The 25,916-nt window shown below is 38.2% G+C and overlaps 1 protein-coding gene across 6 annotated transcripts in view; it reads right to left on the bottom strand.

Annotated features, from left to right (window-relative positions):
• lpp (LIM domain containing preferred translocation partner in lipoma) overlaps nucleotides 1-25,916 on the bottom strand; it is a 193,850-nt gene that overhangs the window by 161,513 nt on the left and 6,421 nt on the right. For 3 of the 6 annotated variants that reach the window (XM_017423525.3, XM_037974310.1, XM_037974311.1), the window contains exons 2-3: nucleotides 24,923-24,989; nucleotides 1,514-1,549 (exon numbers count right to left, since the gene is read on the bottom strand). Coding sequence is in view for 2 of the 6 variants with exons in the window: in XM_017423523.3 (XP_017279012.1) it covers nucleotides 670-680 (11 nt within the window). In the remaining 4 variants the exon portion in view is untranslated. Of the gene's footprint in view, nucleotides 1-669; nucleotides 698-1,513; nucleotides 1,550-21,522; nucleotides 21,608-24,922; nucleotides 24,990-25,916 lie in introns of those variants that run through there. The other 3 variants (XM_017423523.3, XM_017423524.3, XM_025007495.2) reach the window with 2 other exon arrangements.

The following is a 25,916-nucleotide window of genomic DNA, read 5'->3' as shown; positions in this document are numbered from 1 at the left end:
ATACAGGTAATTCACAGGGCTCTGTCCAGACTACTTCATTTTCTGCCATGTTTGCACCTCCTGTCCACGCTCAAACAGTTTTTGTTGGAAAAAACCGTGGATATTTAAAAATGTTTTACAGTGAAGATTTGTTTTGAAGAGGGTGGCACAGTGAAGTAGTGGTTAGAGCTGTCATCTTCCAGCAAGAAGGTTGCAGGTTTGATTCTGGGCCTGGGGCCTTTCTGAGTTGAGTTTCCATGTTCTCCCTGTGCTCACGTGGGTTTACTCCGGGTACTCCGGTTTCCTCCCACAGACCAAAAACATAGGTGTGAGTGAGAGGGTGAATGGTTGTTTGTCTCTTTTTGGCCCTGCAATGGACTTGCGACCTGTTCAGGGTGTCCCCCTGCCTCTTGCACAGTGACTGCTGGAGATAGACACCAGCTCTCCGCGACTATGTATGTATGTATGTATGTGTGTATGTGTGGATGGATGGATGGATGGATGGATGGATGGATGGATGGATGGATGGATGGATGGATGTTTTGAAATGGCATTTATGGTGGATCTGTGTAGACTTGTGATTATGAACTTTGTTAAAGAAAAAAAAAAGAAAGATGACATAGCAGCATATTGAACACGCAACCAACATGACTTCACCATTTTTTGATGACTGTTTCACGTTAAACTTACCCTGTTGCCATCAAACTTTGACTGAGCGCTGAAATAATAAAAGAGGGCATTATATCCTCCTGACTACCAGCAAAAAAAATTTCCCAATCTTTGTATGGTAATTAGCACCACCCCTTCACATTTGGCATCATTAAAAAGCGCTAAATGTCCTTTGTAGATAGCAAATGGAGTTAATTCATTGTTACACAGTGAGTGGGACATATTGGGGTTTATGGATGTCCTCCACAGAGGACAAATTTGAAATGATATTAAAGATGAACAAGTTTTACAAGCTAAGATTGTTCTTTTTCTGCATTCGTGACGTTAATGTGGACGTCCTCGCCACCTAGTGGCACGGCATGGGGATTTCAGTGTTTTTGTTCATGCAGACGAAAATATTTTCACAAACAAAATATATACATATCAATTTAAAAGTATCAGGAGCAGTGCAAATGAGGCCCTGTTTGTTTTAAGAAATGTGATTTAAAAGACATTTTAAGTCAGAAACGATTATTTCTGTTTAAGCTATAAAAGTACAAAAAGGAAAAACAAAAAGATTTTGATAAATATCTGTTAAGCACTGCCACAAATTACTGTCTGAAAGCACTGATATTAAGTGTTAACATGTTTTGAACACATTTGATTTTCGCAACAAAGCGCACACACGTCACACACTTACTCAGAAAACTAACATCAAAGCTATATTACAAATAATGTTTTTTATTGTAATTGTTTGTTTTGTTTCTCAGTGTTAGATCGTGTCTAGCTTTTTTTCCTGAAGGCCAAAGAAAGCTGTACAATACTTAATAATGTTAAAAACAAAAAATGAAAGAAAAGAAAAGGAAAAATCAGGTCAGGTACTTACCCAAAAATTTAGACTAGTGATGGTCGGATCAAACACCTGTAAAGATAAAACAAATACAAATAAATAAACCACAATATACAGCTAAATTAAGTTGTGCATATAAATAATCATTTCAAGAAAAACCCATCTAGATCAACAAGCTGAAATGTCCCAGTATTAAGGCTGCAGCGGCTGGTTGAATCTATTGTTGTTTCACTTGTTTACTTTAAGAAAGTTAGCATTAAAGTGCAGCTCCAACTCCTAAAGTGAAACACTAAGTTTTGACTGCAGGGGATAAAATTCAAAAATGATAATTGTGAGAGAAATTTCTATTTCTGGTGTTGTGAATGTCCTACATTCTGTTTAGATGCAGGTAAGGGTGGGGGTGGAATGATTTTTGTCTCCAGGGCCCAGAGCTGTGTGTTCGTCTTGCTGAGGAAAGCTTTTGTTCTGATAAATTGACAGTGTCAATTTCCCACATTGCCACAGTGTGGCATATACTACAGGGAGCAGTAGTGGGAACACAGATGCTACGTACGATTGGCATCACTCAATCTGACAGTTCTTTTTTTTAATGTTCTTTAAGGAAGGGAGGGGAGGGGGGCTATTTTTCTAAATCTGAACTTCTAAGTCGAGGAAGCAGGAAGGAATAGGAATTAATACACCTACACATCCCTTTTCCCTTTGGAAAGAAACAAAAAAATTATCTTTGTACTCGCATCATAATTACTGGTGGGCGCCAGTTTTGGATTGTTATACTTTTCTACCCCTCCAAGTTGAAAACAATATTTTGAGGACGTGCTGCTGACAACTAGGTCTTTTCTCAACTTCACTAGAATTTTTTTTTTTTTTTCCACCGTCTAAATTTTAAGAAACCAACGCTGCTTGGTCTCTGCTCTCGATTTTCAGACATACTGGTGTACATAAGCTTACAGCCACTGAGGGAGAGTATCCCGGCAGCTGCAGCCACACATTTCAACTATATTTTGTCAGAAAAAGTGAAGAACAAGCTCTAATTTGGGGTCTTTTCATGTAGTCTGACACTCTGACTTGATAAATAAGGTTGTATTTTAAATAAAATCAATTTTTTTTTACATGTTTAGCTTGAAAGTTTTTAGCTTTTCTTAATTCTTCTTGTTGGGCACTTATTAATTACAAATTAACAAAACATTGTTCCAGTTCCTACAGTGCTTTAGGATTCTCAATGTTTTTTAAATATAGATCAATAATGGAGTTTTTAAATAAATTAATTAAGCTTATTGTATGCAGCCTATTACTTTTAGCTGTCTATTGCACATTTTCTGTGAAGGTCTTTGGGAATATATGCTTAGTGTTACCATGGAACAACTCATTTATTGTATGTTTTTTTATTAAAAGTGCTCAGAATAGTACAAACATGGTATTTTTTTAACCATTTGTTTCAATAGGTGATGCTACTTTGCATACTTTTATTTTAATGCAATTCATTTTCTTCTGTTTGATAATTATTGACAGATAAGCCCAAAGGAGCGTTTTATTTATTTTATTTTTTTAAATGGGTGCTAGTCAATTCAAACTATCACCAACTCATGCCCGCAAGTCATACTTAGCAATTACCATTCTGTACGCATCAGTTACCATTTCGTACCCACACTCTTATCAAGTAAACAGATCGTTATAAATTTAAGGCAACTACTATTTAAAAAATGAAGACATTGTAGCCAGTAGGCAAATTAAGTTCTGTGTGTTCTTGTAGTCCTTTTGGTTAATTCTGTAGGTTGTTTTCTGTGCTGCAGTACAGTAGGTGGAAGGTAAGTGAGACACCTACAGGTTCAGTGTTTTAATCCTCTACCTCCCCCCGCTCAGGAGGATTTCTGAGAGGGGGGTCGTTCACTGCCAATGCATCTTTGTTCCTGCATGCTGTTCATGATGCCTGGGACCAGAGCTGCTCACAAATCACACCCTCACCTTTACTAGTTCTTACATTTTGAGTTAGTCTGTTTTGTGTTGTCAGTTTTCTACTGTAAATTAATTACTTGTTCATTTCATGTATCATAATAGGCCAGCGATTCTGTGTGCACTTGTATTGCAAGTCTGGTTCTGCTGCTATACAGTATATGTGCACCTTAGTGAAATTATTGTAGCTACTGATTTGAGTCTGGTGACCACTTGTTTGGACGGCTCCTCTGGGATTTTCTGATTTGTTTTGCTGCTCAGAAGCAGAAAATGTGCCCTTTCATGATCATAACAGATGCCGGTTGTTTGTTTTAGCAGAAATGTCCCCTCAGGTTTAAGCTCATTTTCTTTAATGTTATGCGTGTTTGTAGTGGCCATACAGCCTCCCCGCTCATTTTTTGAAAGCATATCTTCACGTTAATATGAGTGGCCAGGTTCTGGTTGATTTCAAGCTTTAGAAAGTTATTAAAGAGGTCAAGTTCTCTGAATTGGTCCAAGCAACCTGCACTAGCCCCTATTTTTCTCACATATCCTTTTCATCTGCTGAAGTGTCACCAACCCTTTCAGACTTTCTTTTGTGTGAATACAAAGAAACTAAATGGAAATTAAATTTATTGAAGAGCATTAAAAAATGATGTTTGGGGGGGCAGTAACAAGCATTTTGAAATCTTTGGCATTTACTGTTTTTATGTAACTTTTATTTATTAATTAAATTATGGATGGATGGATGGATGGATGGATGGATGGATGGATGGATGGATGGATGGATGGATGGATGGATGGATGGATGGATGGATGGATCTGTTGTACACCACATTCATTGTGCCATCTGCCTATGCAAAGCTAACTGACCCAACCACTGAAAACTGTAGATTTTAAGAGATATTTAACTCTATAATTACCTTAACTAGTTTTAATGAGTTCTATTTTTCCCCTCTGGCCTCAGTTTCCACAGGAAACCCTCAAAACAAAAGCATTCTTTATTATCACTTCAAGGTCTATAAGAAACACTTACAAAAAGACATTTTCTGCATCACAATTTCAAACAAACTGCTGAAAACTATTAAATTAGGAGGAAATTAACTTAATGAAGTGGTATGAAGTGTACTTATCAAAATAATCATAACAGTTGAATACCTCAGCCGGGATAAGCAGCTTAACCCTAAACTCAAAATCTAAAAAGCATTCTTGCTAAACGAAAGTAGAAGATAGACTAAAAGTCATAAGTTTTTTAATAATCACTTCTCAATCCACACATTTTAACAAAACTTTAAAACACCATTCCGCACCACTAGGCGGCAAGAACGTTCACATTAACAACATATCAAAACCCAGAGGAAGCATATTCCCAGCTGGCTAAATATTTTCCAAAGACAACTGTAGATTAATGTTTTTTTCTTATATATTGTTCACAGTTTCCTTTAAGTTTCTAACTGTTTTTAGCACACAATCAATGTTTAAACAATGTCAAAATCACAAAGTGAAACAGACAGAAAAAAGGCTAAAACGACTCAAGTGTTTTGGTATGTAAGGCACAAAGTGACAGTGGTCATGTGTAAAATAAGCTGTTATGTCATCATTTTTAAAAATCTTTGTTTTGGAGCCCACATAGATCCACCAAAGAATTAAAAAAAAAATAAAAAAAAACTTAGTTCTTCATGTGTCTGGTAGTGGTGAGTAAAAAGGAGACGCAACTCAAATATTATTTTAGAGCAATTTTGACAGAATATGTAAAACACATGGCAAAGAATGTTTTTCTTCTCCGCCCTGGTTTGGGGATGACGACTCCATCACTGTCTTATACGGAGTAGAAATTCTGTTGCAATACAATCAGTCAGGTTTGGAGTTAGAGCTCGTTTTAGCCAATATTTCTTTGTGATTGAAGTTATCATCATCCAAACATAAAAAATTAACCATTACCATAGATTTGCATTGTTTCCAATAATACACTAAAATTATCACCGAATCAAGTAAATTTAAGGAAACCCTAAAAGCAAAAATAAATCTAAGGCCAATTCTCAAGCTGAGGAATGTTTAACTATTGTGTGACCAAGATACACTTTGGTTCCATTGCTAGGAAGTAGCCAGAACCCATAAAGTCAAATTAAAATTGGCCTAATAAAGTCACTTGCAGCATGTGCCAATTCTGAACATGCTGGGCCTTCACAGCACAATCTAACCTGGACATCCTTTCAAATGTTCAGGCTATTTTTTTTAAATGGTTAAATAAAATGAGGCAATTTCATTCAATGCCAAGTCCATTATGATAACTTAAGATAGTCTTTGTAGTCTCACAGACCAAAGGGAAAAAGACAATGGGCTAAATACTCAAATTATCAAAGCCATTAAATGTTCAGATAAAGTAATTTGCTATCAAACATAGCTGATCATTCAAGAATATTAGACCATTACTGCAATTCTAAAGAACCACAATCTGTCAAAGAAATGTAATTTAAGTCTTGAAAAGGTTTTTATTCATCAGGTTCTGATGGTTGGGATTGAAAAAGACTAAAATCAAGTGTTCCTTCTCTTAGACTTCGCCTTTTTGCAGCACTATGACTTATTCTGCTGTTTTTATGGACAAAATGTTCCGATCAAACCTCTGATAAAAGCTTTGAGTTTTTTTTATTCCTAAATACCAGTTGATATAAGCACTCTTGTCTTACAAATCTGTCAGATCTGACACGGGGTCCATTTGGGAAAATGGACATGGCTTTCAAAGTGTTCCAACGATGGACATTTTGATTGGGTCTGAATGTTTGCAGGCAAAAACGTGCAACCCAAATCAAAATAAAAAATAAAAAAATGAACATCTCTGTAAATACATTTGCCTTTTTTCCCCTAGCTTTAAGGGTTTATTTTCAGCCACTTGTTCGCAGCATTGCAACAAATTAAAGGATCAAATTAGTGCAGGTTACTCTTTCCTGAACAGCATGGGCACAGCTGAGAGCCAACGGGCTTACAGCAATCTGCCTCAGGGCAGACAAGAACGCAGGGAGAATCACTGACAGAAAAGAAGGCTCGTCTACTGTATACCTGACTATTGCTCATTCACAAGAGCTTTACATGGACAACATCACAGTACAGCTGAGCGACTTGTTAAAGAGTTCTTGTAAATGCATCATTTCATGAGTTTTACAGGAATCTTACATTTATGTCGCCCACGATCAAATCAGAACACGTATTCCTACAATTATAGTTTTCAGTACAGTATTGGGCTAAAACTATAAGTATAAGCTCTTTCACAAAACACCTCAGGCCGGGACTTAGACGCTTCCTGGCCACCTCTGAGTGATTTCTGAATGAACGGAGGCGGCGAGGGGGGTCAAAGCCATCCCACCTCAATGCGGCTTTGCGCTGCGAAGCGAGGTAGTAACAGAGACGAAGCAGTCAACATGAAAAGGTAAGCGGGCTTTGCAGCTCTGCTCCAAGTCTCTTTTGGTTCTACGACGCCTGCTTCATTTCTGAAAGCTCACGTCTGTTTGGGACGTGGCTGGCTCAATTGGTGGTTTATGAACAGTCAGAGGCAGCACAAAGACATGCGCTGAACTGTTTTGTGAAAGAGCCTTATGTCTGCAGAGCTGATAACTTAAGCTGTTTTTCAACTGTCCAGTCTCAGCACGACTCCCTCCGCCCTAATTCGACCAGACTCTGTTCTACATGGTCTTGGTAGTTTTCCATTTAATTGAGCGTCGTCACAATGTGGGCGGGTTGTCTTAGCGCAGCCATCCGAAACTTACCATCAATGGGTAAATAAGTGAAATAAAGTCACAAAACACTCACATTCTCTACCGCAGTTGCCGAGTCAAGGCCACCTTTGCTCTGCCGGTCAAAGCTGGTAAATAAAGTCAATTTGGTCTAGCTCCGTCTGAATTCTGTCATCAGCCAACAAACACAAACGTTTACACCTCCTCATGGTACCACGGTGTTGGTTTACATGTCATTTTTATGGATATATATATATATTTTTTTTTTTAAGTAAATAACAGAAATGAATACTGTGGTTATGGGGTTTTAAAAGGGTGGGTTTCTTCTGAAGAAAATGTTCTAATGGTTAAAGTTGCTCTCTGACCAGTCAGTGACCTGCAATCTGCTGATGTCAAATCTTCAGGTCAACTCGGCTCGCTTGGAACCTCAGCTGAGGAGGTTCTAAGAAGCGAGCTGAAAGTGGGCGGTACCACCCCATGGAAAGACTGAACCAGCGCCGGGTCGACCAGAGTCGAGCCAAATCGAGCCCATGGGAAAATGGGTTACCATTTATCCTTTTTGGATCAGTTCAGTAGTAAAGTTCAAGTAGTGACAGCTACACCAGACTATCAGGTTTTTCAGAGCTTTAACATCTTCCTCATATTACAGTGAATAGCAAAGGTTTTCACCCACCTTTGCATTCTCTGTTTTGTTGCCTTTGGGGGTGAGTATTTGAACATACAGCAGCAAGGTAAGAACTAAGTGAATCAATAAAAGTCAACACCTGAAAAAAAATATCTGAGCCGAATTTTTTTGCTTTTTTTTTTTAGTTGGACAAATGTCCCATTCGAATGCTGCTGTCTCTAAAACTTGTTTTGTCAAAAACAACTGAAAACTGTTTTCCCTCTGACTGTCTGCAGTCTTCATATTACGCTCCATCAAATAGATTGAAGTGGGTTTGATGAAGGCTACGATAATGTTCTATCAATGCTTTCCCTAAAACAAGCTTTTATGATTTTTTTTTTTTTTTAATAGACAAATATCCGCTCCTGCACAGACAACCCACACCACCTTTTGATAAACTGTTGTGTTGCTGATGATGTAGAAAAGTTTGCTGAAGTGATTGGCGATCGTTAGCTCACTTCCTCAGCTTTTGAGATGACTTATTTTCTTGCAGTTTCATTTAAAATTCTGTAGAAATCATGAGGCTCTACTTTTTATTGTACAACATAACTTTTTGGGGGAGTTTCAGCTTGTGTAGCTTTCTTCTCTTCAGCCCCATGCTCTCATGGCTGCTGCACCATCTCAAAGAGTTGTGATGGTACTTAATGCATTGTTCCTATTTCTTTTAAATGGATTTGACTTCCATAATTTACAAGAGCAGATGCTTTTGTAAGAAGATGTTTTTAGACTAATAAATAAAAGGTATGGCAAAACTGTTGCTATTAGTTACCTCAGGATACTGTATCACCACCCAACTCTACAGGGTTTGCCTGTTTGTCAAGTTAGTCAAGCACTATCTGAGTCTTTGAAAGACAAACATTTTAATGAGAAATATCAAAGCCTGAAATCCTCCACACAGATTTAGTTTAGTAGACAGGATGGTATTTTATTACTGTTGACATGTATAATTTGCAGGTGTGTACCATGTATAAATAACTTTGGTCTACTTCACAAAAAAATAAATAAAAAGTTAAAGCATTGTTTACACATATCTGTGTGAAAATGAAAAAAATTCCATCAAAGTCCTGTATTTTCAAAGTTTGTTTAGATTTTGACTGAAGGACTTACGTTGCCTTTTCAGGGGGTAAAAATATTAATATTCAGAGTCCTGCTCTGCACTGAAATCAGACATGGTTTCTCACAACGTTGCTTTCTTTATCTTAACAGAGTAAAAGACTGTCTAATCTCTTAAGTGGGGGTTTTCCAGAGCGTTTTCTGGAATGTTTCAGTCCGTTGGTCTTCACCTGCTCATGGGTTACCTTTACAGTTTCATTTGACCCTTTTACCTGCCCAGCCAGTTTCAATGCTACCTCAGGTGTTTTAGTGATCCAGACTTTTCCGTGGCCCTGTGACCCTTTTGTTTAGGTTGCCTACTGACTTACCAGTTTGGTCGTCTGATAGTACCTGTATTCTTGCAGAACACAGCAAGCCCTAATGCTGATTGTAGGAGACAAAGTGTGTTTTGTTTGTTCCCTCCTCTTGACCAGTTGCCCCTATGAACAAGTTTTGAGTTTCAGAGTGACAGAGTCAGACTTTGTCATAAATTTCTTATAAGAATGCAAGAGCTCAGGGCTGTCCTACAAGGAAATATTTACGAGCTGTTGTCCTATCTCACACAGTTTTAGGCCATTTAAAACACTTTCCAAGTGTTGTCCCTTTCATGCTGCAGCACTTAAGAGTGCTTTAGTGAATCATGTCAGTTGTTTCTGTAGAGGTTGAAAGACTTAACCTGTAACATAAAGCATCAATGTGTTCTGTTTCTACAGGCAATGAATGTTTAGTTACACCTTTCCTCTCCATTTGTAACTTTTCATAGTTTAGAAAGAACACCTAATATGTACATTTGGTACACAGTGAACTGTGTTTTCACTGTCAACACGTATGAGGTACTTAGTGCCACTTCCCACATTTTAAAAAATACACTCAAACAGTTCCAGTCTGCACAATGAAGCTGGTGCTAAAATCACCTAGGTCAGACAGCGCAATGCTCAAAGGAAATGCAAAACAACCAAGAGCTCCATCTAAGACCCCAATCTGCTAACTGAGACCTATAAAAGGTTAATGTTCAGGACAAGACAATTAGAAAAACACTGACCAGGTATGACTTATTAGGGAAGGCTGCCTCTTCTCTCTAAAAAGAATTATGGCAGCATGATTTGGGTTTGTAAAGTTATAACCGATAGAACCCCAAGACTTGATCCCAAAGTCAAGTTTTTACCCATAATACACAGCGCCATGTTTGGTAAAAAACCAGATGGCACATCAGCACAAACACCTTGTTTTGCAGCCGCAGACCTAGGCATCTTGCAGTGACCGAGTCGTCCACAAACTCCTCCGTATAATAAAGGATTATAGAGTAAAATGTGAGGCCATCTGTCCCAAACAGAGTAATGAAACAGGACAACAATTCTCCCAAAAACAGCAGCAAATCTACAATGGAACACTAGGAAAAAGAAAAAACCGAATCAAGGTCCTGCAATAGTCCAGGCAAAGTCCAGACCTCAACCTGACTGAAATGCTGTGGTGGGACCTTCAGAGAACTGAGCAGAAAGCGATGTCTGCAAACCTCAATGAACTGAAGCAATGTCTCAAGATGACTTGGCCCAATTTTCTCCACAACCATGTGTGAGACTGATATAATCAAACTGAAAGCAGCCATTTCAAGCTGTTGCTGCTAAAAGGAGGTTCTTCAAGCTGCTGGATCACAGAGGTTTTCACACACAGCTTTTCTAATTTGGCTTGGCTTTTGTTTAATTAAAAAAAGCATGGGGGAATCTGTGCATTTTTGTACACTTGAGGTTTGATTTAAATCATTTTTGAACTTGGTAAGGATTTGATCATTTTTATGTCCAAGTATGCAAAACTAGGTAAGACTTCTCCTATGATAGTAATTGTCAAAAATTTCATAATTAGGAAAAAAAAAAAAGGTCAGATGTACAAAGACTATTTCCTAGGCCACTAAGTGCAATCACTAAAAAGGGGCAACAACAAACTGAGGGCTTTGGTTTGTAAACTTCTTCTTTAAGTGATGCTTCTATGCTTCTACAATTCAAAGTTGGCCCAGTGAAGGGATTTAGGAGATTAGGGAATGTTTCTAATGCATTTAATCCATATGATATTAACACAAGTGACGTCAAATCTGACAAAGTCCCTCTCACTCATGGCGTTCCTCCTCAAGCCTTCAAGCACGAAGCTCTGATAACAAGCAAGTGGGATATAATGCAAAGGTAATGAGTCAGTGCTGAGGGTGGCTGCATGGTGGGCCATGATCCATAATGCACACGACAAACGCAATTAGATAATCCATTAATAAATCAGATTCTGGGACAACTTACTAAGACCCAGATCATAACCTTTGCCCTCTTCTGTATTAAACTTGATAGACAAACAGGTTAGGTGCATGCAAATGTAGAAATAAAGGCTTCCCTTTGTTTGTTGTCACAAACCAACAGAATGTGGAAGTCCCTGTCCACTCTGTTATACTTTTAACTCTTAATAACCATTTATGACAAACACAGAAATAACTTGCAGACGCTCGCTGGATATTTTGCAGTTCCATTCTGCTATGGACTGCACAAAACAATAAAATACACTGAACTATAAATTAGAACATCAAAATGAGCTTCATCATTAAAATCTTTACTTGCTACATTTTGTAAGAGTTTATGTTTAATGTACAACACATTTTGGGTTTCTATAAACCATCCGGATCAAGACTGATTAGAATGATTAAACGTCCTGATAACTGAAGATCACACAAACAGGTTGCTATTACAAAAATCTGGCTTCCCTACTCTGATGCTAGATTCAGATTCAGTCTTGATTCAATAAAATAATTCATGCAATTGGGATTCTCATCTTGAGCTACCCTTATTGTAGATTAAATCTGTTATGGCACATGTAGGCAGCCATCTTCTCTATATGGTATGCCTGAGATGCCACAACAGAACAAAAAAAAAAAAAAAAAAGACTGATTAAATGCTTGAGATTGTTTAGGTACAAGTGTTGGAGAGTTTACCTGGAAATCTGAAAATGTTGTCCAGAATTTTAAGCTAACTTTTAAAGTTAAAACATTGAATTTACCAGGAAAAATTGTAAAACCTTAATTCTTACTTTTCAAGCGCCTTTCATATTGAATAAGTTACACAGAATATGTTACTTTTGGAGACAAACTCTGGATACCTTCACTTAAAACTGCATTCACAGCAAGCCTTCAATAAACTTCAGCACAGGTAACGTGTACTGATCCACATCAGACCCTTGGCCTAAATCACCAAATCAATAGAAGCCACTGTTTTTATTTTAACAACTCTAGTAGCTAGTAATGTGTTCCAAGATTAAAAATTGTTTTATTAGTTTAAAAACAAGCAAATCCACTTCATGAATTGACCGTTTGATGCCCTCAATTCTGAAGATTGTTATCATTATAGTGGATGCCAATCAGACAACCTCAATTATTATAGATTTTTTTTGTACATCGTCTTCTACCAGGCTTTGGACACAAACGTGTTAGACTTTTGACAGTTACAAATGCAACACACAAAGTCATGGTAGCCAGAGTCTATCTGACTGAACAGGGGGCAAAAGATGATGCAGTTCAGGATGAAGGAAACGAGCCCTGACAAAAGTATGGCAGCAAGCTTCAAGCCATTATGAGACAGGAATATGACAGCAAAGAGGAGAAGAGGAATCACCACATTTTACATATTGCAAAAACTGTAGAAAAGCTAACATGGGATCTACCTGCCTGTAAAACAAAACCTGCAAAAGATAGGACCTAAATTCAAAGTACCAGCATTCCTGAAAAGAGGATAAACATAAAAAAAAAAATTTAAAAAGTTGAATCCTGAGCTAAAATCAGAACATACCATCACATATTTGCTGAATCTCTTACTGCAATAAAAATGGCCTTGTGGGTAAAAATTTCCCTGTCACGTCTCTGTTTTGTATACACTCTGCTTATCAGAGTAACATAAAATTGCTGCCCTGATATATGGCTGCACCAGGGCCTGGTGTGAGGTTATGTTGAAGACTGTGTCTGAGGTGTAACGCTGCCAGAGCACAGACACTGACTTCAGGCCAAGAGAATGATTTGGGTCAGTAGGTAATTGCATTCCTGGACCACAGGGGACTTGTTGGCAATTAATCCTGCCAACGAGCCACGTGAATTATGCACAGGAGACTGATATACGCAGCTCTGTTAGCATAGCTCTTTCAAAGACTGATGGGGGGAAATTTCTGCTGCTGACACCACAGTCACAGCAGCAATTGAGCTGTTAAAATTTTGATTTGTGTTGCACCTGGTGTAGTGTCAAATTGAAACTCTGGCTAGTCAATTAAGCATCACTTAAAAAAAGAAAGAAAAAAAAAACTAGAACAAGTTCAAATTGTCTCCACAAAAAATGAACTGAAAACGTCAGATTATACTACGTCAAAACTTGATGTTCTTCAAACATCTAATTTTACAGTGGGTTTCAAAAGTTTTCACCTCCTTTTATCATTCTTTTTTCTTGTTGTCGTCTCACAAACTGGAATTTAAATGATAAATAATGAATTTACACAAAATACTTCAGATTAATGAAGTTAAATGAGGAGGAGGGACTCATTTAACTTCTGAGAGTCTGAGAGTCGGAGAATCTCAGTATATAAACACCTGTTTTGATAGAATCAGCATCAATTCAACACCTTTCAGTATTCTGGGCAAGAGACAACATGAAGACCAAGGAATGTGTTAAATCCTGAACACCACACAGAGTAGCATTAAATTCATTATTAGAAAATAAAAAGATGATGCCGTCATGGCAAACCTGTTAAGAAAGGGTTATCCACTAAAACTCAGAGTGCTGGTTAGGCAGCTTTTCTGCAGAGACGGGAGGATCTGTCCGTAGGGCTCCTATAAGCTGAACAGAGCTGGGCTTTGTGGAAGAGTGGCCAAAGGTTGTAACTTGAAGAAACATTAAGGCAGACTGTTTGGAATTTGCTAAAAGTTATATTGAAGGCTTCCCAAACATAGAAACTGATACAACACCATGTCTGGCACAAATCTAAGACTTCTCATGGTGAAAACACCATCCCCACAGTGAAGCACGGTGGTGGCAGCATCACGCTGTGGGGATGTTTTCCAATCAGCAGGGACTGAGAAACTGGTCAGTTGAAGGAAAGATGGATGGAGCAAAATACAGAAAAGTTCTTGAGGGAAACCTGTTCTAGAGGTTTGAAACTGGGATGGAGGTTCACCTTCCAGCAGGACAATAACCCTAAACACACTGATAAAGCAACGCTCCAGTGGTTTAAGGAACAATCCAGTCAACACCCAGACTTGATTCCAACTGAGAACCTCTGGTTTGATTTAAAGATTGTTGAACACAAACGGCACTCATCTAAAAAAAATAAATAAATATCTGCAGCAGTTTGGTTATGAAGAATGGACAAAGATTCCAATTGGGAGATGGACCAACATCATCGAGACGTACCTGAAGACACACTCTACAAAATACTGATTTTGAGTGGGGGATGAATAAGTCTGCATGCTCAGGTTTTCTGAGTTAGTTGTCCTGTTTGTTTCACAACAAATATATTTTGCATTTTTAAAGTGAGATTTATGTACTGTGAAATAAAAACATAACCCTTTTTAAATCCCAGGTTGTCAGGCAACAAAACGGCGAGGATACTAACGATGCGGGGAGGGGTATTTTTGCAGTCAAATGTACTTCTGGTCTGTTTTTAAAAATATAATAAATCTCTTCAATAGTAAAGTGAAAGTGAAGATACCAGGATAACAATGATTTGATTTAAATTACAACATTTCCTACTATAGCATGCCTCCTTGTAGGACTTTAAATAATAAAAAGGTCACATTAATGCACTTTTAAGTACAAAAATATAAAAAAATAAAATATACAGCATTTGATTTGTTATTTAAATAAATGCTCCCAATTGGTTTTATGACATGTCTCCATTTAAAATCAAAACAAAAATGTTCCAGGCTTTCATCATTCCTGTGATTTATGTTTTGCAGTTCTAATGTTTCAGCACATCATTAATATCTCTGTGTTTTGCCAACACCATGCTCCAGTAATTTGACGGCCTTTCGGGGCTGCATCTGTCACTCCATGCCAAGCGAGTGGATCAGTCACTTTGTGAAAAAGAGTTTCATTAGCTGCATGCTTCTGTCTAATCTAACATTAATCATTAGGTGGCTTCTGATCCTAAATGATAGGGGCACAGAGAAAATGTCACTCTGGCACACAATCACTCCGCTCAGTGGATCTGTTAGCGTGATGACATTGTTAAAGACCATTGGTGTTAACCAGTAACCATCAGCCTGACGAACAGTGAAGACAGAAATATTACAGTGTGGAAAAGAAATAGTGACACTAACTGGTCTCAACACACACACAAATTTTATGAAACAGGAATTCTTTGATGAACCTTTTGAGGAACTTTAACATCATTTCAACAAAAAGGAGGGAAATGAATAAATACTGAAGAACTGGACATTTGGCAGGTTCTCCTTTTGACGTTTTAGGTTTCGCTCCTGAGCAAGAAAGTGGGAAATCATTAGCTATGAAAACATATACAGGCATGCTTTGAATATGGGAATTTTTGGAAGAAAAAAAAAAAACACTGGAGGACAAATCTGTTAAACTAATTCAAAACAGTGATACTGGCTACTAAACCAAAAAGAAAATAACCATAATTGGAATCAAATGCAGCTCAGAAATGCTTCAGAAATAATCCCCCGTTCTTAAGCTCATCTTATCAAAGCTATGCCTAAAAACTGGAGTTCACATTTAGAAACTTTGCAAAGTTTTAAAACTAAATTCTTTACGAACTAGAACTTGGCAAATGAAACTAAATAAAGCAAAATAACACATGCAATCAGATTCTGACGTACAAAGGGGACACAGTCGGCTTCATTTTGTTTTTATATGGGTTTAAATGACATGTGACCACGTCTGAGGAACTGATGGAACGACGAAGATAATACTCACTTCACAACAAGAACAAAAGCTTCTCTATAAACATTTGGCATGAAATACGCAAAGGTTTTATTGTTATGAAATAAGAACCAAATCCTTCAGTCATGAGGTTAAACGTTCCATGAATTCATCACAAATCTGACAGCAGCTCATATGTAAAGTTTATCCCAAACATCACAGAGAACATCCTGGTCCTGTTTCCATATTGGGAAAAGAAAGAATAAATGCAGGTATTTCAAGAACTTGTTTCAAAATGCCAAAGACCTTTAAAACAGCTCATGATTCCGGTTCCAACAACAATGGCTGCAACAATAAACGAAGTGCCCAAAGCTTTAAAATCCACTGGAAAATACTGACTGAAATTGTTTGACCCAACCTGTTTGGTATAACTAAGCACAACATTTTAACTTCGAAAGGAAAGGAAAATTTAAATGTACTGAGCAGATATCAAATTATAAAACAGAAATAATCCTTAAAGTTATTCATAAATACATCTATTTTTTATTTTATCGTTAAAAATGTCAAAACTGAAGAGATTGTTGGCACAAGAAGAAATTAAGGCTTCAAAACTCACATCTCAGTGTTTGATCTGTAGTCTGAAAGTTTCAGCTGAGCAGAATAATAGCCGTTAGGGAGGCATCATTACTTGTAAAGTAAACAAGAGTTTAGCACACAAACAGAAAGTAATCAAACCCTTAAAGTGATTCTCCTTAATAAGAGAGATAATCTCCACTTTAGCTTGATTCTCCTCAGCTCAGCTGGCTCTTCGGTGTAATTGCTCTTGTTAATCGTGCCCTAATTTATTGACGAGATTCATTTGGAAGACTTGTGTTGAAAACACACAATCTCCTCCGATCTGCTCACGCCAGCAAACGGAAATTAAGGACACTTGGAGTCGAGCGAGACCAGATTAAGTCCGTTTAAGAGCTTTGGAGAAAGCACCAGAGACTGATGTTTAGCTGCAATCAGTGTTTGTCGCCGAATCTTAAACCAGTAAAAATCACTGAACTGTCTCAAAACACAGGATTTGACAACCACGGTGTTGATACTGTGGTTGTAGCTACAATGGCTTTTATCTACTCTGGGGGTTAAATATTTATCTAGGAGTCTTGAACATTTCATAAATCTGTTCCTGACAGGCTCAGAGACAACTATCAGAGACAACTATCAATGAAGTGCGTATCAGAGTGTCTTCTACCCAAACTTCATTAGTTGTGAATTCTAACAAACATCTTCAACAAGGTTTCTTTTTGTTCCACAGACTCCTTCCATCCCTCACACACATCTGCCCGTTTCCTCAACAACTACTAGAAAAGCAACAACTGTATAAAATTGGGAAATGCTAAACCATTATGTGGCAGAAACACAAGCAGACAGGATGGATTAAGAAGAACCAAACTTAATGGGATATTTTGGCCACTCTGAACAGTTAATAAGGTTATAAAGAATAAACAGCTTATCTGTTGTAGATAACTTTTTTAATGACCACAGTTTGGTGAAGCGAAGTTTAATTCTGACCAGACTTGACGAGCGAACAGCTAGTCTAAACGCCAGGACAAATATGGATTTCTGTCAAAATGGTTCCAATCGCCACAATTTCATAGCAGTTCGTGCAAAACCTGTCTCATAAACATTTACACTACTGTTAATATTTCAATGCTTTGTGATATTTCAGAAAAAACAACAACACATAATTCAAAATCCATATCAATGTAAAAGTGTAAATAACAGCATTTGCATAAACTGCATGGTTTGAATCAGAGGGGGTTGTTGAGCCTCTTAGCTGAGACTTAAAAGAGGTCAGACTAGCCATTAGCTCATCAATTCACTCAGAATAAATCATTTCTCCAAACTGAGGCTGTTCAAAAAGCTATGTACAGCAGGTAAGGTATTCAATGTTTTATAACTTTTCTACATTAGCGGTTTTCTTTCGCTTTTCTAACATTTGCCGCTGTTAATCATAAATTACCCTTCAAACCAGACCTTGTACATTTTATTAAAGCAAAACTCATATCACGAAGCTGCTCTTCTGTGTTCAGTTTTGCCATTTTAAACAGACATGAGATGCACACTTAGCTCCAGCTTGCCAAAATCAAGTGCTATAAAAAGTAAAAAGAAAAAAAAAAAAAAAAAACCTGCTTTCGTTTTCGCCATTCTGTCTGCTACAGGATGATACAAGGTCTCTACATAAATAACTGCAGAAAGGCGGTGAAATTGTAGCTCCACAGTCAGTATACTTTCTGTGGACACGGACCTACAACTAATACCTTTGGTACTTTGTGTCCTTCATTTGGAAATAAAAAATAAACAAAAATGGTATTACTTTATACAAAATTATACCAGTTGTTGTTTATCTAGTAAATTCTAGTAGCTGCTGGGCTCTGGAGAAAACTGAAAGTGATCCAGTGTTTGCCACAGTGGTCCAAACAATGATCTCGTTGGGAGGAGGAGGAGGTGTATTGGCGCCTGAGTTTTTTTTTGTTTTTTTTGAAACATCTGTTTTTCCAAAGTTACATAGTTTTCACTTAAAGGTCAATGAAGACAAACCCCAACAATCAGTGTTTCACAGAACCTTCTGGAGACCTCTGTGGTACCGTTTATCCAGCAGCTTATCAATAGGTGCATTTGACTTAAAGCAGCACCACATTGTGCTGAGTCGACATGACGCATCCAGAGCTTGAAAAAATCCAAGCCTGTTCCAACGTTTTTCCTGACCTTTGAAAACACTAAGAGGTCATAAGTCAGGCAATTTTACAGAAATTGAGCTAAATTTTCACGTGTTAGTAGCTGAGAGTCCTTCAATACACATCCTCTGAGCTCTAACGGTATGTTTGACTTTAACTGGTAAAGTCAACCCAGTTTGTCTGGTACCAAAATATCTCACGAACCGCTGAACAGACAGTAATGAAACTCAGTATGTAACATCTACAACTCAACTTTTAGAGACAACAAAATCAAGATGGCAGTCAACGTCGCATGAGACCGCGTAAACGATTATTTTCAAGGTTTGACCAAAATGATTGAGCAGCTAGAGTTTCTGAACAAATTAACTGTTCAAGTTCATTTATGTGGAGCCACGGGAAAGAAAACTATTCTTTTCTTTAATAAATACAACCCTTACATTGCAGTTCAAATGTAACAATTCAATTATAAAGGCTGGATAAGGCTTGCTAAACTAGGAATACCACCAATACCCGTGTTACAGATCAGATTGTTTCTAGAATCACTTGGGACTCAGCATCTCAGCCTGACACCAGCATGAACATGATGTATTTACTCCGTCTTTGCATACTGAACATTAAAAGTATTCTAAAATTAATATTGCTTTGTACTGAAATAATTTAAACTGATCATTTAACATTGTGACATTAAGAATCAGAATCTAATATTTAAAGATTCTATTTAACAGGAGCTACAAACAGAAGCACACTAAACCCGAATAATAACTTTTGTTTATGGCTAAGGACCAAAGCAAACTACACTTTGATGAGAAAATGGCACCTCTGAGCACGGATTTCTGTCGAATCAACTTTATCTTTGAAAACTTTCAGAAAAGTAGCTGCAGATAGTACAAACAGTTCTTGAGGACGTTTCTGTTCCCTGAGGTGAGACGCAGTCATGGATGTTTCAGCTGCGCAGCGGGACTTTGACCTTAATGTCACAGTTAGAACGCTTACGAAACCACTGCTAACATGCTGAGTTTTATGGCTTCACAGCAAAGAGACAATAGATCAGTTAATAGCCCAAGATGTTTTCATGTAGCCACCTTGATTACACTGTAGGTAACTGACCCTTTGCAGTAAATGGGCAGTTGTATTGCTCTGTTCTGGTCAAACGATGAACTAATGTATTAAAATAATCATCTGAAACTTCATCTGCCGTTTGCCTTGTCAGCATTGGCGAGCTCGCTCCGAGGGCAGACAGCTTATCTGTAAGACGGAGCTGGGGGATGTGCTGGAACAAGAAAAATCTGCAATGACTTCCAGTCAGGAATTGAAGAATCTGCTGCTAAAATCTCGGCGCCATTCAAGACAAAGCATCTGTATAGGTGTTAAATAGTCCAAATCTTGGATTTGATTTGGTGGTAAATTAAGCAGGTGAAGTCATGTTGTTGCTCAATAATGAAGAACGTGACTAGAGAATTCTTCAGTCTCACACACACACACACACACACACACATGAAAAGCAGTTAATGAGGTTTACCAAAGGTTGTAAAAAAACAGTTCTTTACATAGGTTCAGGGTTCGTGCACTTTTCCCAGTGTAAAATTCAAGCACTTTTCCAGCATTTTCAAGGTCAATTTTAAAACTTTTCCAGCACCAGTTTGGAGATAAAACACGTTTAAACTCAAGAAGATTGTTTCAATTCACTATCATACAAAATTATCCATTTCTGTTATTTATAATGTCTTGTGATAGTATTCTACATAGCAGGGACAAAGTAAACTAAAATATAACAAAATTTTATGTTGATGAAATGTCTCTCACAAATGCAACAAGTTCCACAGCTGAGCCCATTCAGTCCAAAAGTACAATTTATTTTTTTAATTATCAATTACTAAACAATGAAATCATTGTTATAATAGTTTTTGCAAAAGCTTAGGGCTTACAGCTTTCTCTCAAATCGCTCCAGAATACAGAAAGCACACACCCAAGCTCCCATAAACTTCCATTATATCGGAGAATATTCTTTTTAAAACTGGACGTGAGGGGTATTTTTAAACTTGTCATATCTTCTACATAAAACATTGCAGAAACACAAAAAACAATGTGTGACCATCAGTCTTTTACTACTTATGGTTCAGGATTCTCTTTTCCAATACAACCTAAAGTTTCTGCACAGTGACCGCTCGTTTGAGGCTTTCTAGTCTCAAAGTAACAAACGCGTGTGTGGTTACTATAGTTTCTCTAATGAGCCACTAGTAGCAGCTTTAACATTTCTTATGATCTCCATTCTTTTTACACTTCTTATATAGTTTATACGTCAAACGTTTGGCATGTTGTCAGTTCAGGTTATTACAAAAGAAAGTCCTAAATAAAAACGTTGATTTTTGTTGAAGTTTTGAGCAGTAGCTGCACTGGCACTTCAAAAATTTGAGTTACTTTAGATATCTGAAAACAGAGGAAAAAAGTCTTAAAGTTTGTTGATTAAGAGAGCAATTTCAGTTAAAAAGTAATTCTATAACTGTGTCACATCACTGCTACAGTCAGCAGGAGAAAAAGGAAAAAAAAAAGTTAGATTATTTAACAAGCAGAACTCTAAAATGTGTTTATTTCAGTCAGATCCTTGAGCTGTTCTCCTCCTCTGACCTCACACTCGTGACAATTAGCAGCATGACAATTTCCCCCTCTGTGGTTAAAGTGAATATCATCTCGCTGAAGTGCTGAGCAAGTCTCAATTTTAGGAAGAACACTTTTCCGGAATATTTTTGTCGGAGCCGGTGAAACAATCACAACCAATTGCCTGTCTTCTCCAGACTTTCCGTGGGGCGCATAATGCAAGGGGAGAAATAACAGTGACACCTCCCTGACACTGCTCAAACCTTCCATCAAGCAGCAACAAATAGTGACAGCTCCCTCCAAAAAGCAAACTAACCTGCACTGTTTTGGAAAACGAAAAAAAGAGCGAGAGAGAGACACGGATGAATCGAGCTTTTTAACCTCCTTAAACTCATGTTACAAATTGAACACAAAAGATACTCACAGATGACTGAAGCACAAAGAGCTGCGAGCTTTACTAAATGGTAGTCACTTGGAAGACTTCTCTCACCCCTTGAAAGCCTTGTGCAGCTGAAATGACTCACATCCCCTCTTCCAACCTCTGTCAACCATCACGAGGAGGTAAACATTTCCAAATATGGAGAAAATATGAAGACAGTATTGAGGTTAATATCAGTTTGGTTTGCTTTTAGCTCGGAATGCCAAACTGTGTGAGCCAGAGTCGCATAGCAGAGCCAGTTCTGTGGTGCATACCTCTCACTTGGAATAATAATGATGATTGCAGAGAACTTTTCACAGTTGTTTTGAGCTCAGTCTGACCCAAGATGGGTAAAAATGGGAGCCTGCTTTATCAGGTTTGTTTTGAAGACTAAATGCAAACAGTAAAAGATAAGTAGGGTTAAAGCTACAGACAAATTCTACCCGGTTTCTAAATTGCAGGGAAACAGAATTCACCGGGCCCAGATTGGTAGGTAGAGTTAGCCCATTTACTACAAGAAACCATCTTATTGCACAGATTGTCCTCAAGTGACTAAGAAGATGTAATTAAAGCGTGATTACTCCCATGAGTGCTATAGGTCAAAGGCTTAACAGGCGCTAAGGGAGAAAATTACAATGGCCTTCCTGGATTGGAGATGCATTGAGGAGAAACTTGGCTTGAGAGTCCTCATTTCCTGAAACAGAACAAACCCATTTCATTAAAGGTCCCTCAGGAAAGGACCCCATTCACAGCATTTAACACTCGTGCATTACAGGGAAAGGCTTCTAATAGCTTATTCCTGGACACAACTTTTCTTTGAGCAACCTTCGTAAAAACCTGACAGAAACCGTATTTGTCGCAACACCAACTCGGTGTTAACATTTGTGCCTGAAATCATGTCATTTTCAATAAACCACCAGCTCAGTACTTGAGAAAAGATGGAAGAAGCAAAAGGTGAAAGATGGAAAAACGGGTCGCTACGATTTTCATGGATAGACCAACTCCAAAGGCTGTCCCTGTTGCATGTTTGAAAGCACATTAGTAGATATAAACAGCTAATCAGAGCCATATAGAGGTGTCTACAGTGTCATCACTCAAAGGACAGCAGGAAGTCTTTTTAAGCTTGTGAATTATGACAAATGTGTATATCACATTACAATATATATAGAACAGGGCCATCTAGACACTGATCACCTAAAATTATTTTCTTCTAAGCCAAATCTTATATTGATTATCCATTGTAAGGCCACAGGGACCACAAAACTAAAAAAACATCAAGAAGGGAAACCCAGAGATCCCTTTCCCCAGCAACACAACACTCTCCAGCTCTTGCTGGGGAATCCCAAGGCATTCCCAGGGCAGAGAGGATACATAATCCCTCCAGCGAGTTCTGGGTCTGCCCCGGAGTCTCTTCCCAGTGAGGCGTGCCTGGAAAGCCTCCAAAGTAAGGCGCCCAGGAGGCATCCGAATCAGATGCCCTGACCACCTCGGATGACTTCTGTCAATTCGGAGGAGCAGCAGCTTCACTCGGAGCTCGTTTAGGCCTAGTTTAAAATTACAGCACACGTCCTTAAAAACTGACTCAATAAATAAAAATGAGGCTTATAAAGTACAAAATAGTAAAAGTAGTAAAATAGTTTAGTAGTGGTTGCGTTTTTTGTTTTTAAATAAAACCAATTGAATTGTGATTCCATATTTCGGGGATGAGCGTTTCAAGCTCGAAATACTCTTCAAACTTGTTGGTAATTGTTTGATTATTCTTCACCTACCAGCCACTGCGCCAAACATAAGGCTAACTTGCACAGGGCTAATAAATAAAGCACAAGATACTGCTCAAATGCAAAAAAAAAAAAAAGCATTAAAGTCTACTCAACTGACGTCCTGCTGCTGAAAACACCTTTATTGGAACTTAGGCTGCAGGTACAGAAACGTGTGCTACTGCCAATTCTGCAAAGTAGGGATGCTTTTATTCTTTCATTTTCCCCAGACCAACGGATCAACACGCAGAGGGGATGCATATATTCTAGCAGTAAAGGTGCAAATCACTACTGACAGAAGTCACCAACTACCGTATTTTCCGGACTATAAGGCGCACTTAAAAGCCTTCAATTTTGTCAAAAAACAACAGTGCGCCTTATATTCCAGAGAGCGCCTTATATATGTAAGAAGTTGTAATGTTTTAGTACGACTTTAGTAAACTACAAAGCCGCACTGCTTGCAGCATTAAGGCTTAGTTATAGTCGTGCAGGCCTGTGTGCACGGACATGAGTGAGCGGTGGAGGCGTTTATACTTGACGCTTACGTCGGTGCAGTATTCTCCGAAAAGACGGGGCTGTTTTGTTTCGCTTAATGCGTCTTATAGTCCATTGCGCCTTATATATGACAAAAGTTCAAAAATGGACCACTCATTGACACCGCAGTGCGCACTATAGTGAGGAAAATACGGTACCAAATTTCAAAAAAGAGGAGGAGGACGTAGCAGCTACATTAATTCTTCAAATTTGCCCTTTTTAACTAGACTTTAAATATTCAAAAAAATCACTGCCCATCTATTATGCTTTTGCTCTACGTTGTTGTTGTCATAAAAACTGGTACTTTTGCTTAAGGTTATACTGTCAAAATCTCATACCAGCCTTTGACTATATCATGTTTTGGGTTTTTTTTTCTCACCAAAAGCGCATTTTTGTGGTGAAAAATACACTTTTCATCCACATGCAAAGTTCAAACGCTGATTTAAGTTGGGATACCCTGTAGAAAAATGTTTTTGGTGCATACCACTTGTACAGAAATGCAGCTGGAGACTTTTTAGCGCTTTTCCACACATCGTTCTAATCTTTTTCCCCCTTACTTCCCGAGGAAATCCACTGGAAAGTTCAACAACAAAAAATAAATCAATAAAAATCTTGGTTCAGTTTACAAAACAATTTTAAAGTAATTGAGCAGTAGAACAGATAGTCCTGTTTATTCCATGGAGTCTTCTTAAAACCTTGTGCTTCATTATCCTTAATCACAACTGACTGCCATTCAGATAATGTGCTCCATGCCAGTAGTAGTAGTAGTAGTAGTAGTATCAAAAAAAATGAAGCCACCGCCTTCAAGAAACTGTTTTACAACAGCAGTAGTTCTCTCTTCTCTCTTTAAGACATCATGTTTGTAATGTCCCCTATCTCAGAGGGGATGTGCAGCAATAAAATTTTTAAAAAAAAGTGAAATGGAAAGATACATCTTCAAACACAACGACCAGTACATCTTTAAGCCTGATGCTATTGTTCAACATCGTACACTGGTACACCGAGTTTCAAAGGTTCAAAAAAAATTGCACCAAGTTCCATCACCATTTCAAGAGTCAACACAAAAGACAGGACGACCACACGAGATGCAAAAATAAGTCAAAATGTTATCTTACCTTTTCTCCTCTTTGGATGTTAGGTATTTCTGGAAGGTAGCTGAAGCTGTTTGCAGTATGTTGAAATCTGTTGACATTGAGAAATAAAGACAAGTTTGTGTTACTCAAATAGATTACACAACTGTAATTAGGCTGCGCAGGAGCACACCAGCATAATAAACAGATACGGTCATCTGGGAGGCATTATTTCCCTGTGACTGTAGCATTCATCAGTGGAAGGCAAGATGGAACTTGGCCTGGCTCCTATCAATTCCACCTCTGTACCACAGTTCAAGTTGCCCATTTATAGTCTAGTCTGTCAGAGACCTGTCACAGCGCTGGGGCCAAAACTACACTGGGAACATCCACAACAAGACGAACAATGCTGATGGGTGACGGCGTAGCACTGTTTGCAGAAGTCAACCAACAAGTGATAATCAAATCTAAAATTAATCCATCTCTGGTTGGGACCAACTTTGTATGGACCAGCTCACAGTTAATTTATTTAAAGTACAAAAGCACAAGTCCAAGCTGATGAAGGCCTAAACAGAAATAAAAAAAATTAAAAAAAAAAAAAAAGAGGTAAGCACATGTGATGCCAGTGTTAGACAAGAATTAGAAACTCTGCACAGGACCAGCTCACAGTTTCTGTTACAGGCCTTCGCTCTCAGGCTGCAGGTTTAGCTGTGGTTCCTAGAGTTTCTCCTCTATTGTAGAACAAACTTCCAGTTTCTGTCAGCGAGGCTGACACCCTGTCTACTTTTAAGACCAGGCTTAAGACTTTCCTTTCTATAGTTGGGGTCGGCTTTGGTTTCAGGAGCTATCCCATATGCCCATTTTACGCCAGCTCTTCTTCAGAAGTCTGGCTCTACTCGGCTCTATAAAGGATGCATCGCGTTCACACCGGCAAGTCTGGTCGGTAGCAGAGAAACGCCTCCTCGTGTTGCGGGGGGCGGGGCCACGGCGCGGGGGGGGGCGCTACAAGTTGTGTAAACAACGAAAGCGCTATAGACAA

This window comes from Kryptolebias marmoratus, linkage group LG24, assembly GCF_001649575.2.
Source record: "Kryptolebias marmoratus isolate JLee-2015 linkage group LG24, ASM164957v2, whole genome shotgun sequence".
NCBI classification, from domain to species: Eukaryota; Metazoa; Chordata; class Actinopteri; order Cyprinodontiformes; family Rivulidae; genus Kryptolebias; species Kryptolebias marmoratus.
Note: the sequence above shows the minus strand (reverse complement) of the source record. Positions and strands in the feature narration are given on the sequence as shown.